Source organism: Malaclemys terrapin, chromosome 11, assembly GCF_027887155.1.
Source record: "Malaclemys terrapin pileata isolate rMalTer1 chromosome 11, rMalTer1.hap1, whole genome shotgun sequence".
NCBI lineage: Eukaryota > Metazoa > Chordata > Testudines > Emydidae > Malaclemys > Malaclemys terrapin.
In genome coordinates this window covers 17,532,735-17,547,181 of record NC_071515.1, presented here as the reverse complement: position 1 = coordinate 17,547,181, position 14,447 = coordinate 17,532,735, and the positions used below count along the sequence as shown (strand labels likewise).

The window sequence follows — 14,447 nt, the reverse complement described above, 5'->3', positions numbered from 1 at the left end:
TCCTGTATGTTTCACTCTATGGTTCAGCTCTTACTACATGCCCTGCACTATTTTTGGATAATGCCTGGACAGACATGGAACTGATTGGGAGGGAGTCTTATACCCCTGTACATCCTTGTGTGGCTGCCTAGGCCTGAGCCCTATGTTTGGTGTTGAGCACTTTGTGCTGGAAGTAGCTATGCAATGCTGGGGAGGGCAGGGAAAGATGATGAGCAGCGTTTGGTTCAGAAGATGATACCATAGCCCAAGAACACAGGACAAGCTTCGACATTCCCCTTAGTACACTTACAACAGCACGCTGAGAGCACAATGGTTGTTAAAGCATTTTATTCATTGAGACCCTTCCAGACAAAAGGCGTCTTGATTCAGTAGAGATCAGTGGCACGTCTCAAAGAGCCGACTTTGCCACTCATTGCGCCCCACTCGCTGAATCTCCGGTACTGCCCTGGCCTCAGCAGGTACTGGCGGCCTCTGTAATTCGGCAATTCGTAAAGGATCCAGTACCCGTCCAGCACAGAACAAGAGAGCATCTCGGGGGAGCGTAGCTGGTCCATGACTTGTGGAGAGTCCTCGGTTAACTCTACCATGTTGCCTCTGTGATCCTCCTTCTCATAGATCTTTATCCTGTAGGTGCCCCTGTGCTGTGACAGAAAATGAGACAGGGTAATAGTGACTGCAGCAGGCTGGCTGCCTGTGATCCTGGGCCCTGAGTCAGCCCTGTGCACTGCTCCAGTGATGCAAAGGGCGCTTAATGCTGCCTCTGGTCTCCAGAGGAGGAGAATCCCTGAATGCTGCAAAGGCAGCACATCCACCCATTTGAGTCAGAGCTATGCCAGCCGTGACTCCCACCCATAGGCTACAATAAGTTCTGCTGGGGGGTGTTTCAAGCTTCAGCAGCCCCAGAATCAAGGAAACAGAATAGTGAGTTTGTTCTAAAGAGTCACAGAAAATATTGGGCCCAATTCTCCCCTCACACTGGTGTAACTGTGGGCCTCAGGGAGTTACTCCTTATTATACACCAGTGTGAGGGGAGTAGGCCCGGTGTATCTCCAAATCCCCAGAAGTTACGGAAACATTTTCTCTTCTTAACTCAAAGTATGTTGTTGTTCACTGTCCACATTCCTAACCACAGAACAGCTGCACCCAGGCCCTGAACAGGCAGTAGTGGTGGAAGCTTTCATATCCTATCCCTGCAATGTGTCCCTAGTCATCCTGGAAGGACGACCACTAGAAGGAAGAAAGCAGTTCTTGTTTTCAGTCCTTGGGAGCTCAATTGAAAATGATCAAGCAAGAGCTTTATGACGGTGGCTTGGGCAATTTTGCCATTTTTTAAAAGCAAAATTGAACTCACAGGTGGGATCATCCGGCAGGACTTAATGGAGGTGCTGAAACCCTCAGACTGCATGTCGGGATAATCCCCCCGTTTCAGAAAGAACTGCTGTCCCTGGAAGTTGGGACGTTCATAGAGCATGAAGCAGCCACTTTCCACGCGGACGGAATTACAGCGGCTGAGCTGACTTTGAAAATCCGGCCGGTCGCTGCTGCACTCAACAGAGCGGCCCTGGAAGTTTCTGTCCTCGAAAAGGATGATCTAGTGCGAGAAACAAATGGCAGAGTTTTCAGTAACATCCTATACAGTGTGACTGCGTCCTGGCATTCCAATTTCCCTCCGTTCAGCACACTAAGCCTGAAGTGTCTGGGCCTTACATTTTATTCACAGTGATGATAAACTGATATACCCCTGTGACTTCAGTGGAATTGATCCTCATTTACACAAGTGTAAGCGAAAGCAGAAACGGGCTCTGAAAGATTAATATACAGGGACTAATAGAGGTCGTAGGCCCCCTAGCTCTGCGTTCTTGATTCTCCTCTTCTACTGGTATAGGCTTGGAGTAACTCTTTTGACATCAAGAGACTAACTCTAATGTAAATGGGAGGAGAATTAGGTCCCTGGCTTCAGCCTGGCATACCAAACAATCCAGTCCAGACAGGTTTCTCTTACCTTTTCCATCGTAGCTGGATTCAGGCTGCAAGCCATGGTACTCCAGCTGGGCAACTGCCTTTTTATACCTCACAACCAGCGCTAAGTGTGCACACGTTAACAAAAGTCTTTTCTCTGTTCATAGAGCCAGCTCATGACTCTGGGGTCTCATTCACTCTTTGTACTAGTGTCCATAGGTTTTGTGTAGCGGGGAACAGGTTTTATTCCTATTGTTACCAGTGACCAGTTCTGGGCCCTGGATCTGTCAGCTCAGCCATTTTTACATTGAAGACAACATAGTTCAGGAAAAGGGAGAAACTTCTGGCCGAGTGACAGAGGGGACTGGATGTCGATGCCATCACAATCCTTTTCTATAGAGTCTCTGCAGTTACATTGTTATTAGTGATGCAGAAGTGGTACAATAAAGATGGAAGAGGGTTCAAATGACTAAATAGAAAGTAGGGAGATAAAAACAGAAATGTGTATGTCAAAAAAAAAAAGTCAAAAGGGCTTAGATAGACATCACACGTTTTTCTGACATTCAATAGCTTTGTGGTCAGCAGTATGGAGTCTGGAATGTCCTCCTGCGAGACCATCATGAGATGAACACCTGTTCAGTAGGTGTGCAGCATCTATCCTCACCCACAGCCACACAGGGCTATTTTGAGTCTCCAGGTAGGGCCATTTCCAGCACACCTCATCACCCCACATCTCAAATGGTTGAGTTTGCATCATACATAGTGTGGGAGCCCGAGGCCAGGCAGTCTTCCATCAGGCTGAACGAGCCAAAAGAGTTTCTTGGGCCTTGTCTACACTACAGAGTTTTGTTGACAAAAGTTAGGCCCTTTAATTAAAGCGCTTTCATTAAATCAGTGTTGCATGTCCTCATTATGGTCCTTGTGTTGGCAGAGCCCATCCACACTAGCAGCTCTTGCATTGATACAGAGCAGTGCATTGTGGGTAGTTATCCCACTGTGCAACTAGCCATAGGGTTTTGGGAAGGGTTTACAACGCCTCATGGGGTAGGTACAGTGTCACATGATGCAGGTTTCTCAATCCCATCATTCCATGGGCAGCCTACCAAATTGCCAGAAGTGTATGGGGGCAGGATGGGGAGAGTGTGTGAGAGGGACCGTGTGTATGTGTGACAGAGAGAGAGAAGCAGTGTGTGTCTTGGGGAAGTGAGTGAGAGATTGTATGGGGTGGGGGGAGAGTGTGTGTTTGGGGAGAGTGTGTCGGCATGCTGTCAGTCTAAGTTCAGACAGCAGCCTGAGCAACCAATCCTGCGGGTGGGGGACACCTCCCCCCCACATCAGCCCCTGGCTCTGCACAGCACAGCAATCTTCCTCCCCTCCCGTCCCCACAGAAGCAGCTTGCTCTGCCTGCCTGCCAATTCCACATTAATGGTTCTGTGATTCCCTCCGAGTTCTCCCACAGCCTCCTCAGCTGCCAGGAGCAGCATCTTCAGCAGCTCCGTGAGCTCTCCGTGCTATGGAATGTCAAAGCTTGCACATGCCTGCAGGGCAGCCGAGTTCAAAACAGTGAGCAGAGCGGTCACGGTGGGCATTGTGGGATACTGGGGGAGGCCAGTTATGGCGACATAATGAATGGTAGCATCTACACTGACGCTTTGTCACTTTTACTTTGCTCCAAAAAGCTCCATGCCTCTCGTCGAGGTGTTTATATTTTGTCAGCAAAACGACAGAGATTTGCCGCCAAAAGTAGCTTTGTGGGGTGGACACACCTGCGCTGTTTTGTTAGCAAAAGCTGCCTTTTGCCGACAAAGCCGTATAGTGTAGACAAGGCTTAGAGAGAGAGCAGCTCGTTCCCATTCTGCTTGCCACAGTGTGACAGTGTCCGCCGTGGACCTAGTCAGTAGCATAGTTCAGATTGATGTTCTGCTGATGCGTCAGAGGCAAGGCACTTCCCATCAATGGCTCCAGAAGTGGGGGAGCCAGAGGACCATGCCCCCCACTTTTTAACATTGATGTATTTTTGGAGGACAGAGGGTGGTGTTGCTCACCAAACTGCAAGCCTCGGAGAGGTACAGAGTGCATAGGTGGGAGCTGCGCTATGTGGTGGGGGGAGCATGTGGTAACATGTTATTCTTTGGGAAATTAGAATATAAAATATTAGTCTCGCTACAGAAATCATTTTCCAGCTATTGTGGAGTAACTTTTCTTTTATAATGGTGTCTTATGGGTGCAGCATAATATTGGATTGAACCTATGTACTTAGGCCCTGTCTATACAGGGTTGTTTTTGCACTGCTCAGTGTGTTTGACTTTAGAGGTTTTTGCTTGTACAATTAGATTGATGTAGTTGGACTGGTGGAAATTTTCCTAATCTAGATAAGCCCAGAATGTCAAGTTCTGAATTGATTTGAAGTTGGTTACCAGTTAATGCCAATGTCATATATAAAGCTTTCCTCAATAGATCACAAAGTGCTCCACCATCTTTAAAGTATTTATTCTCAAAAGACCCTTGTGAGGTAGGTGTTGTGATTTTCTTTGAGACTCTTTCCTCTCTTCTTCCCTACAAACCAGTTCAACTCCAGGATTTGTCATTCAGTTATCTTTATTTGGCATACAGCAACACTTCACTGAACTGATGAAACTCATATGTGAGGTGGTGGTGGATGTAGTGTGACAGTCTGTACCCCCATTTGTACTCCTTTTATTGGACCATGATACATTTCATACAAAGCATGCCTTATGAGGTATCATTCAAAAACTTATAATTTCCTGATCATCATTGTCCCTGTAAAATATGTGTGGCAGCATTGTATGTAAAGTTTTAAGATTCTATTGTGTTATGTTAGTAAGAGCAGCCACAAACCACTTCTTCAGAGACAAAAGCCAAACTGATGCCTCAGCCAGGTGTCAACAAGATCAAATGGACAATCACCTGGTTAAGTGGCCATTCTTTGGCAGGAAAGAGGGAGTGAGTGAAAATCTATATTTTGACAAAGGACGAGCTTGGGACTATGTCTTCTGGACCTCAGCTGGAGATGGAGAGGGAACTATAAAGTGGGGAATAGACCCCCCAAAATATTCCTCACTTTCTCTCTGTTCACAGCATCAACAACATCTGAAGGACAAGGAAAGTGACACTGGATTGGGGCAGGGGTCCAGTCTGAAAAGGAATCAAGCTAGTAAGACTGCTAAAGTATGTAGTGAGAGAGACCTTTGCTTTGAATTAATTTAGCTTATTAAGTTTTTCTTTTTATTTCTTTGTAACCAATTCTGATTTTTATGCCTCATTATTTGTAATCACTTAAAATCTATTTTTCTGTAGTTAATAAACTTGTTCTTTTGTTTTACCTAAACCAGTGTGTTTGCACTGAAGTGTTTGGGGAAACTCCATTTGGGATAACAGGGTCACTTACAAGCTTAAACTAGTGTAAATGGTGGATTCTTTGTAACACGAAGTCTTTAAATTATTATTTGAGAACTTCAGTAACTCAGCCAGAGGTTATGTGTCCACTGTCTAGTACAGGAGTGGGTGGGTAAGGTTCTGTGGCCTGCAATGTGAAGGAGATCAGACTAGTTGATCATGATGGTTCCTTCTGACCTTAAAGTCTGAGTCTCTGTCCACTTTGTCAAACTGTTTGGCATTTAGCATTTGCCACATAGTTCTGAGTTTGAGTTCCCTTTTATTAGTAGCCTGATATTTGTTCAGAGCCCACTAGGCTAGCATTAATTCAAGTCCAGAACAAAGATCAGCTTAGAGTGAGATTTTTTTTCTTTTATCAGCACAATGATAACTTCTGTTAATTTTCCATACTGAGCTGATTGACATTTCTAGTTGTACTGTAAAGTGTTTGACCATTTTGTTTTTTACTTTTATCGCTGCTAGACTTGTTTTACTTTTTTTTCTTTTTCCTTTTTGTATATAATAGCTACTGCCATCTCTATACTATATATATATATATATATATATATATATATATATATTTTGCTGACATGCAGTTTTTTTTAAAGATTAGATGCCGGGTGCTAGAGAGGCTACTTGTACCCTTCTGCAGGCTCAGCTTCTCCTACCAGCCACTAGGAAGTAGCACAGGATTGTGGGAAATGCCAACCAGACAGCTGGTCTGCAGGGAGCCTCATAACCTGGAAGGGGTGACGGTAGTGCCCTAGTCAGAGGGCTGAGTCATGAAGTCACACAGAGCACCCCGAGTCATGAAGAGATAGAGCGAGATGGGTCACAGTGTGAGTACCCGATGGAAGGAGGCATTTGCTCCCAGAAGTGGGAGCAAGGTCCCTCTAGCCTCGGGGACAACAGGGGTCATTTGACCCTCATACCCTGAGCTGAAGGGATAGAGGTAGGGTAGCTCCCAGGACTCACCTTTGAGCCTGGCTGTATCTCTTTCGATAGCTGAACTGGGCCAGGGGTGCTCTTCTCTTCTTGCTTCCCACAGTCCTCTGCTGGGCTGCTGTTGGTGGCTCCTACAGTTAAACCCACACTGAAGTGCATTGGGCTGTTCAAACCTCTCAGAGCCATTGTTTCAGGCTGGCTGCAGACTTGGGCAGACGTCTCTGAATTGGTTCCACCTGAGTCATATTTTTAAGCTTTGCTTTACAGCCCCCTGTGACAGACACCTCAGGTTTCGTTACACACTGGAAGTACCAGTGTAATCTAATGATTCCAGGATCTGGGGCCCTTGACCCAGGCCTGTAGTGCTTATGGCTAGTTAATCCCTAGCCCTGGATCAGTGCTCAGGTAACTCTGGCCTGAGCCTTGGCACCTGGCTAAGGAGACAGCTATGATTGGTGCTGCTTCTCGGCTGGCAGAGGGTTGTGGCTGATTCCTGCCATCAGTTGGGTGCCCAGCTCTGCCTGCTCCATGCCTGGTGGCTGAAGGGGGTCTGGCTGCTGCTTCCTGGTGATGCTCCTAGGGCCATCTGCCCAGGGAGGGAAGACTGGAGCTCAGCCCAGGGCCTCTCTAGTCCTGGCTCCAAGTCTCTGGCCAGGGGTGGGCTGAAGGACTATGATCTAGACTACAGCTGTATGGTTACAGTCCTCCCGTCTGCCTCGCTATGGTCCAAGTCCTGCATGTTTCACTCTATGGTTCAGCTCTTACTACGTGCCCTGCACTGTATTTGGGTAATGCCTGCACAGCCATGGAAGTGATTGGGAGGGAGTCTTATACCCCTATACATACCCTGCGGGAGGGCAGGGAAAGATGAGGGACAACTTTTGGTTCAGAAGATACCGTAGCCCAAGAACACAGGACAAGCCTCGACGTTCCCCTTAGTACACTTATAACAGCACGCTGAGAGCACAATGGTTGCTAAAGCATTTTATTCATTGAGACCCTTCCAGACAAAAGGTGTCTTGATTCAGTAGAGATCAGTGGCACGTCTCAAAGAGCCGACTTTGCCACTCATTGCGCCCCACTCGCTGAATCTCCGGTACTGCCCTGGCCTCAGCAGGTATTGGCGGCCTCTGTAATTTGGCAATTCGTAAAGGATCCAGTACCCGTCCAGCACAGAACAAGAGAGCATCTCGGGGGAGCGTAGCTGGTCCATGACTTGTGGAGAGTCCTCGGTTAACTCTACCATGTTGCCTCTGTGATCCTCCTTCTCATAGATCTTTATCCTGTAGGTGCCCCTGTGCTGTGACAGAAAATGAGACAGGGTAATAGTGACTGCAGCAGGCTGGCTGCCTGTGATCCTGGGTCCTGAGTCAGCCCTGTGCACTGCTCCAGTGATGCAAAGGGCACTTACAGCTGCCTCTGCTCCCCAAAGAGGGGAATCCTTGATTGCTTCAAAGGCAGCACATCCACCCATTTGACTCAGACCTACACAAGCTGTGACTCCCACCCTTGTGGGGAGGAGGGAGCCCGACCAGACACAAGAGGGGACAGGGCTGCAGTGTACAATGCTGGCCAGTGATCGCATAGGCCTGGGGTCCTCAATCTTTTTCTTTCTGAGGCCCTGTGATGGGGCGTGATTGCCCTGTGCTGGTACTGCAAGGATGAACTCTACTCAAGGGAGGCCATGCACCCTTGGCCCTGCTGGGCATGCTACAGCTGGAGACCAGGTATAAAAGGGAACAGCCCAGCTCATTCAGGGCTGACTGTCGAGGAGGGAGGATGCCTGCTGCAGGCTCCAGCCTGGCAAGTGCTGAGGCCCCAGAAGGCGGAAGCCAGAGACGCCGAAACCCAGGACAACGCCCAAGCTCCTGCAGGTGCCCAAGCGGTGACAGAGCTGCTGAGAGCCGCAAGGCTAAGGAGCTTATGGACATCGGAGATTCCAGGACCACTACACCAGGGACAGGGTAGGAAGTAGCTCACAGGAACTAGGCATTGTACTGAGTGGTGTCTGTGTGTTTTGCATGGATTCCCCACTGACTCAGTGGCCAGCAAAATTGCCACTGTCAGGGCTTTGAGCTAGAACCTGGTGGAGCAGGGAGAGCACGGGTCAGGCCAAACAGCCCTACTGAAGAGGGCTATATACTGACTCTGGGTATTGGGCTGTGCAGCTCCTCTGGACAGGGCAGCCCTACCGACTCGGGTCCCTAGGCCACACAGCCCAGCTGAACAGGGCAGCCCTGCTGACTTGGACCACAAGAAGACACAGCCCTGAGTGAGGGCAGTCATATTGACATTTATCCATAGGCGAAGCTATCCCAAGACCAGGGGTGATCATATAGATTCAGCCACAGGGCCATAATTACCCTCACCCCATCCCAACAAGGGACGGGGCGCGCTTGCCCCACAAAAGGTCCCCTAACATGCTGTAAAAACTCCACAGACCCTTGTGCCACAATAACTGTTTTTCCGCATATAAAAACTAGGGCTGGCATTAGAGGGTGGCAAACAGGGCAATTATCCGGGCCCCATTCCACCGGAGGCCCTGCGAAGCTAAGTTGCTCTGGCTTCAGCTTCAGGCACAGGTTGTGGGGCTCGGAGGCGGCGGTGCTTTGGCTTTCTGCCCTGGGCCCCAGTGAGTCTAATGTCAGCCCTGCTTGGAAGGCTCCTTGAAACCTGCTTGCAAACCCCTAAGGGTCCTCGGATCCCTACTTGAGAACTGCTGGCAGAGGCTACACTAAGTTCTGCTGGGAGGCGTTTCAGGCTTCAGGAGCCCCAGAATCAAGGAAACAGAAAAGTGACTTTGTTCTAAAGAGTCACAGAAAATATTGGGCCCAATTCTCCCCTCACACTGGTGTAACTGTGGGCTTCAGGGAGTTACCCCTTGTTTTACACCAGTGTGAGGGGATTGGGCCCAGTGTATTTCCAAATCCCCAGAAGTTACAGAAACATTTCCCCTTCTTAACTCAAAGTATGTTGTTCACTGTCCATATTCCTAACCACAGAACAGCTGCACCCAGGCCCTGAACAGGCAGTAGTGGTGGAAGGTGTCCTATCCTATCCCTGCAATGTCTCCCCAGTCATCAAGGAGGGACGGCCACTAGGAGGAAGAAAACTGTTCTCGTTTTCAGTCCTCCGTAGCTCCGCTGAAAATGATCAAGCAAGGCCCTTATGACGGTGGCTTGGACAACGTTGCCATTTATTAAAAGCAAAATCGAACTCACAGGTGGGATCATCCGGCAGGACTTAATGGAGGTGCTGAAACCCTCAGACTGCATGTCAGGATAATCGCCCCGTTTCAGAAAGAACTGCTGTCCCTGGAAGTTGGGACGTTCATAGAGCATGAAGCAGCCACTTTCTACGCGGACGGAGTTACAGCGGCTGAGCTGACTTTGAAAATCCGGCCGGTCGCTGCTGCACTCAACGGAGCGGCCCTGGAAGTTTCTGTCCTCGAAAAGGATGATCTAGTGCGAGAAACAAATGGCAGAGTTTTCAATAACATCCTATACAGTGTGACTGCGTCCTGGTATTCCAATTTCTCTCCTTTCAGCACACTAAGCCTGAAGTGTCTGGGCCTTGCATTTTACTCACAGTGATGATAAATTGATATACTCCTGTGACTTCAGTGGAATTGATCCTCATTTACACAAGTGTAAGCGAAAGCAGAATTGGGCTCTGAGAGATTAATATACAGGGACTAATAGAGGCAGTAGGTCCCCTAGCTCTGCGTTCTTGATTCTCCTCTCCTATTGGTATCGGCCAGGAGTAACTCTGTTGTAAATGAGAGGAGAATCAGGTCCCTGGCTTCAGCCTGGCATACCAAACAATCCAGACCAGACAGGTTTCTCTTACCTTTTCCATCGTAGCTGGATTCAGGCTGCAAGCCTTAGTACTCCAGCCGGGCAACTGCCTTTTTATACCTCACAACCAGCGCTAAGTGTGCACACGTTAACAAAAGTCTTTTCTCTGTTCATAGAGCCAACTCATGACTCTGGAGGCGCATTCACTCTTTGTACTAGTGTCCATAGGTTTTGTGTAGCGGGGAACAGGTTTTATTCCTGTGGTTACCAGTGACCAGTTCTGGGCCCTGGATCTGTCAGCTCAGCCATTTTTACATTGAAGACAACATAGTTCAGGAAAAGAGAGAAACTTCTGGCCGAGTGACAGAGGGGACTGGATGTGATGGCATCAACAATCCTTTTCTATAGAGTCTCTGCAATTTCATTGTTATTAGTGAATGCACAAGTGGTACAATAAAGATGGAAGGGGCTTCAAAGAATAAAATAGAAAGTAGGGAGATAAAAACAGAAATGTGTATGTAAAAAAAAAAAGTCAAAAGGGCTTAGGTAGACATCACATGTGTTTTAACCATTCAGTAGCTTTGGGGTCAGCAATATGGAATCTGGAACAGCCTCCTGAGAGACCAGCATGAGAAAAGCAGTATGTGTGCAGTGTCCATCCCCACCTGCAGCCACGCAGGGCTGTTCTGAGTCCTCAGGTGTGGTCATTACCCACACACCTCACCACCCCACATCTGAAATGGTTGAGCTTGTACCACAGATAACGTGGCAGCCTGAAGGCAGGGGTGATGAGAGAGAAATTTCTTAGGAGGGAGCAGCTCATTCCCATTCTGCTCACCACAGTGTCACAGCATCCACCATGAGCAGTTGAGTAACATAGTGCAGATAGGCGTTCTGATGATGAGTCAGTGGAGAGGCACTGCCTATGTATGTATCTTTGAAAAGTGGCGCTGGTGGTTATCTCCTGGATTGTGTCAAGAAGATTCTTTGCTGCAATATTATGCCTGATGTTAGAAGGAAGAATATTAGAAAGGACTGATAGCCAATCAGTGTTTGTTGGTCCTGTAGTCCCTGTTATTCTCATCATTTGATTCAATAGCACAACAACTAGCATGGTGTGGCAAGAGTTTAACCACACAGGAGCACAGTATTGCCCAACTGAGTAGGAGAAAGTTAGGGCTGAACTGCGCAGTGCTTGCACATTAGCTTCTCAACTTGAGCCCGCAAGCTTCTTTAAGAGGCCATTTCTGCTGTTAATTTTCTGAGCTCTCCTGGTGGTTTGGTTGTTATGGGTAAGAGTGCAAGCTAGAGTGACTCCTAGATATGCTGGCTTTGGGTCATGAGCCAGTCATTCTCCATTCAAGAACATATTGAGTTCTTGTGAAGCATTAGCTTGATTAAGATGAAACCATGACAACACTGTCTTTGACATACTGGGATTAAGTCTCCATTTCTTACAGTCCTCAGGGTTGTCTGCCATATCTTGGTTCAGGTTGTCCCCAGTCTTTTTGAAATTTTTCTCTTGACATTAGACAGATATCATCTGCACACTTGAATGGCCTTGAGGTAGTTGCAGGCAGATCGTTTGAAAACATATTGGAAATAGGTAGGGGCAAGAACAGATCTCCAAGGGATCCTGTTCTTCTGGATCCTCCATGCACTCAGTTCATTTCCTAACATGGTTTGGAATTGTCTGGTTCAAATCATCATTTCTATAGTCACAACAACCCATCAAGGTGACATCTTGACCAGGAAGCCAGTGTGCCAGATGGCATTATATGCTGCTTTTGAGTCAAGAAGAACAGCCCTGGACATCATGGGGCACTGGGATCGAGGTGTCTAAAATGCCCTCCAGTTCTGCTGCTGCTTCTCCAAATCTAAAAGTATGGAAAAAAACAGAGGAGAGCTGCCTCCATACTTATCCAAACAAATGGTACCTGAGCCTTCTGGGATAGGGGTAATAGCTGTAACAGCAAAGGTTGTCTCTCAGACTGTTGAATGAAATCTACAGTTTCCATCTGACAGCTCACCATGACCAAGACCGTGTGCACTGCAAGCTCTAGCCAGACAGACTGGTGAAGCAGAACAGACTTTCTGAAGTGGAAGATGATTTTAAAGAGAACAAATAACAGGTTATCAAGAACTGTAATGATATCAAGTCCAAAGTAATTGGTCTAGAAAGCCACTCTAGACCATGTAACATGAGGATTGTAGGTGTCCCTGAGGGAACAGAGAAAGGCAAACCTTCTGAATTTGTCCCTAAATTGCTAAATTGTAGGATTTTCTAGTCGCTTTTTATTTTCATATAGAATGGGCATACTGGACCCTTGTTCCCCAGCCAGCTCTCGGAGGTCGGCTTAGAGCGTTTGATTGTGAAGCTCCTGAACTTTACCACTAAGAAGCTTATACAGTACTGCAAAAATCCAGAGAGAGACATGGAGTGGTTATGGGAAGAACCAGCAATTAAAATACTGCTCTCTCAAAATTATGCCGTGATGTAGTTGGAATGAGGGTAGCTTTTAACCAAGTGAAACAATTGGCTAGGAAGTTTATTAAATATCTGGCTAAACTCTATATTAAGAATGGGGATAGTATTATGCAGTTCACCTCAGGAAGAAGAAAAATGCCTCCAAATTCTGCAAACTCCCCTTTACAAGACAAGGCACCTCTTGAATGATCAATGTGTATTGTTGGGTGTGATTTGTTATACTGTTATAGCTTATTAAAATGCGTGTATGTTAAACCCAATATGTAATTTGTAAGGATATAGCAGGAATTCAAAATGGAGTCTGAATCACCATTTTGTAAACTCCATCTTGTGACCCCTTAGTGCCCTGTCATCCTGGCCTAGTTACAGCTAGCTCCAACTGGTTTTTCCTGCCACTGGGTGATATCAAGGACAATTTATCTCAGACTGTTTCCCGCCTTTGCTGGGATTGTACCATGTTTTCCCACCACTAACTGCGTAAAAGAACTGTGACCACAGACAAGTGGCGCAGTCCATCCTAGTGACTGTGCGTGCGCGGTTCAGGCCTTCGCAGCATCCTCGGAGGAGACCATCATTCCTGAAGTGAAGAGAAGAAAGAAGAAGCCGTATACAACCTTACCTGCTCCTGTTCCTGGGGACGACATTGCCAGGGGGTTCTCGGTCCACTTCTCCATCCCGAGTGACATCGTGGGACTCTCCAGTGCTCCTCCTCTGTGGCCGGGTTCCAGTTACCCAACGAGTGCAGGTCCTGGACTTCGCTGCCGCCACTTGGAAATAGTGAGATAACTAGGGTTTTCCTAGTCGGGGTTTTTATGGTTATTGCCAGGGTGATTTTGTATTTTGGGCCTGAGCTTCATGCTCCTGTTCTAAAAGCTATTGTTTCACTGTTTTGAGTTATTTTATATAGTAATTACTCATTCACATTTACCCCTTCCCTTACTGTAACCTATTTCCCTAATACACTTACCTGTCATTTTAACTTTACCGACAGTCAGTCTTTATTTCTCGCAGCACACATAGGGAAGAGGGAGGGAGGCCTATCTGAGTCCACCGGTGATGGACACAGCAGAGGGCGGGTCTGATCTTCTGAGTAAAAGGGGCTTTTTTTATTTCTTGATACCCACACCACGATACCTATAGAGTTACCTGGGCTCCCCTTTGAGGTAACAGTATGGAATTTATGTATTGCTCTCTGACATCTGGCATGGTTCCTGTAAACATGTTGGGTACTAGCTGATATTGATATGTTAGTTTCTTTTCTCTTTTTCTCTCTCATTGGGGCTGAAGGGTTAAAACGTTATTAACAATTTACTTCCTATTGCCTTAAATTATGGTGTTGGTGTCACTAGGCATAGCTACCAGGTAACTCAGGGGAGTGGAAGGCCAAAAGTGCCGATGAAGCTCTTCTGCTTTGGGTCTGTGAGCCACAGTGACTCCATCTTGTGAACTCTCACCTACTTCTGTGCTAACTGCTTACATGCTGAAGCAGAAATGTAAGGGTCAGCTTTTCTCTAGCATACAGCTGCTGTTTTGCTCAGACAGCTGTAAACAGGCCTTACAAGGCCTGTTTGATAAGCAGACGAATGGGAACTTTTCTAATTGTAACTGCTAGAGAAGGGAGGGGTGGGAGGGGTAAGAGGGAGTAACAGAACAAAGGCTTACACAGAAACAGCTTGGAATATAAAAGGGAAAATTTGTTTGTATTTGTTGCACTTGATTTGAGACATGCTGGTCTCCTAGTGCCATTTCAGAGCTCTGAAATAAATTTGGCTTGCTTTCTCCCCTCGGTGTCTTTATTGGTGCCAAGCACACCGGGCAACGAACCCTGTTTGCCATCTCGGGGCCCAGTTCTGGGCAGGCAA

The 14,447-nt window shown here is 47.2% G+C and overlaps 2 protein-coding genes across 2 annotated transcripts; both read right to left on the bottom strand.

The window, feature by feature from the left end:
• Positions 1 to 365: 365 nt before the first annotated feature.
• Positions 366 to 2,038, bottom strand: LOC128845505 (gamma-crystallin B-like). Its single transcript, XM_054044276.1, has 3 exons — positions 2,003 to 2,038; positions 1,352 to 1,591; positions 366 to 641 (listed from the first exon to the last, which is right to left on the bottom strand). Exons 1-3 carry the CDS (start codon positions 2,036 to 2,038, stop codon positions 366 to 368), a joined length of 552 nt encoding a protein of 183 aa, XP_053900251.1.
• A 5,286-nt stretch (positions 2,039 to 7,324) lies between these two features.
• Positions 7,325 to 13,271, bottom strand: LOC128845227 (gamma-crystallin C-like). Its single transcript, XM_054043616.1, has 4 exons — positions 13,205 to 13,271; positions 10,150 to 10,217; positions 9,522 to 9,761; positions 7,325 to 7,600 (listed from the first exon to the last, which is right to left on the bottom strand). The coding sequence occupies exons 1-4, from the start codon at positions 13,269 to 13,271 to the stop codon at positions 7,325 to 7,327; spliced, it is 651 nt and encodes a 216-aa protein (XP_053899591.1).
• Between the last annotated feature and the right edge of the window lie 1,176 nt (positions 13,272 to 14,447).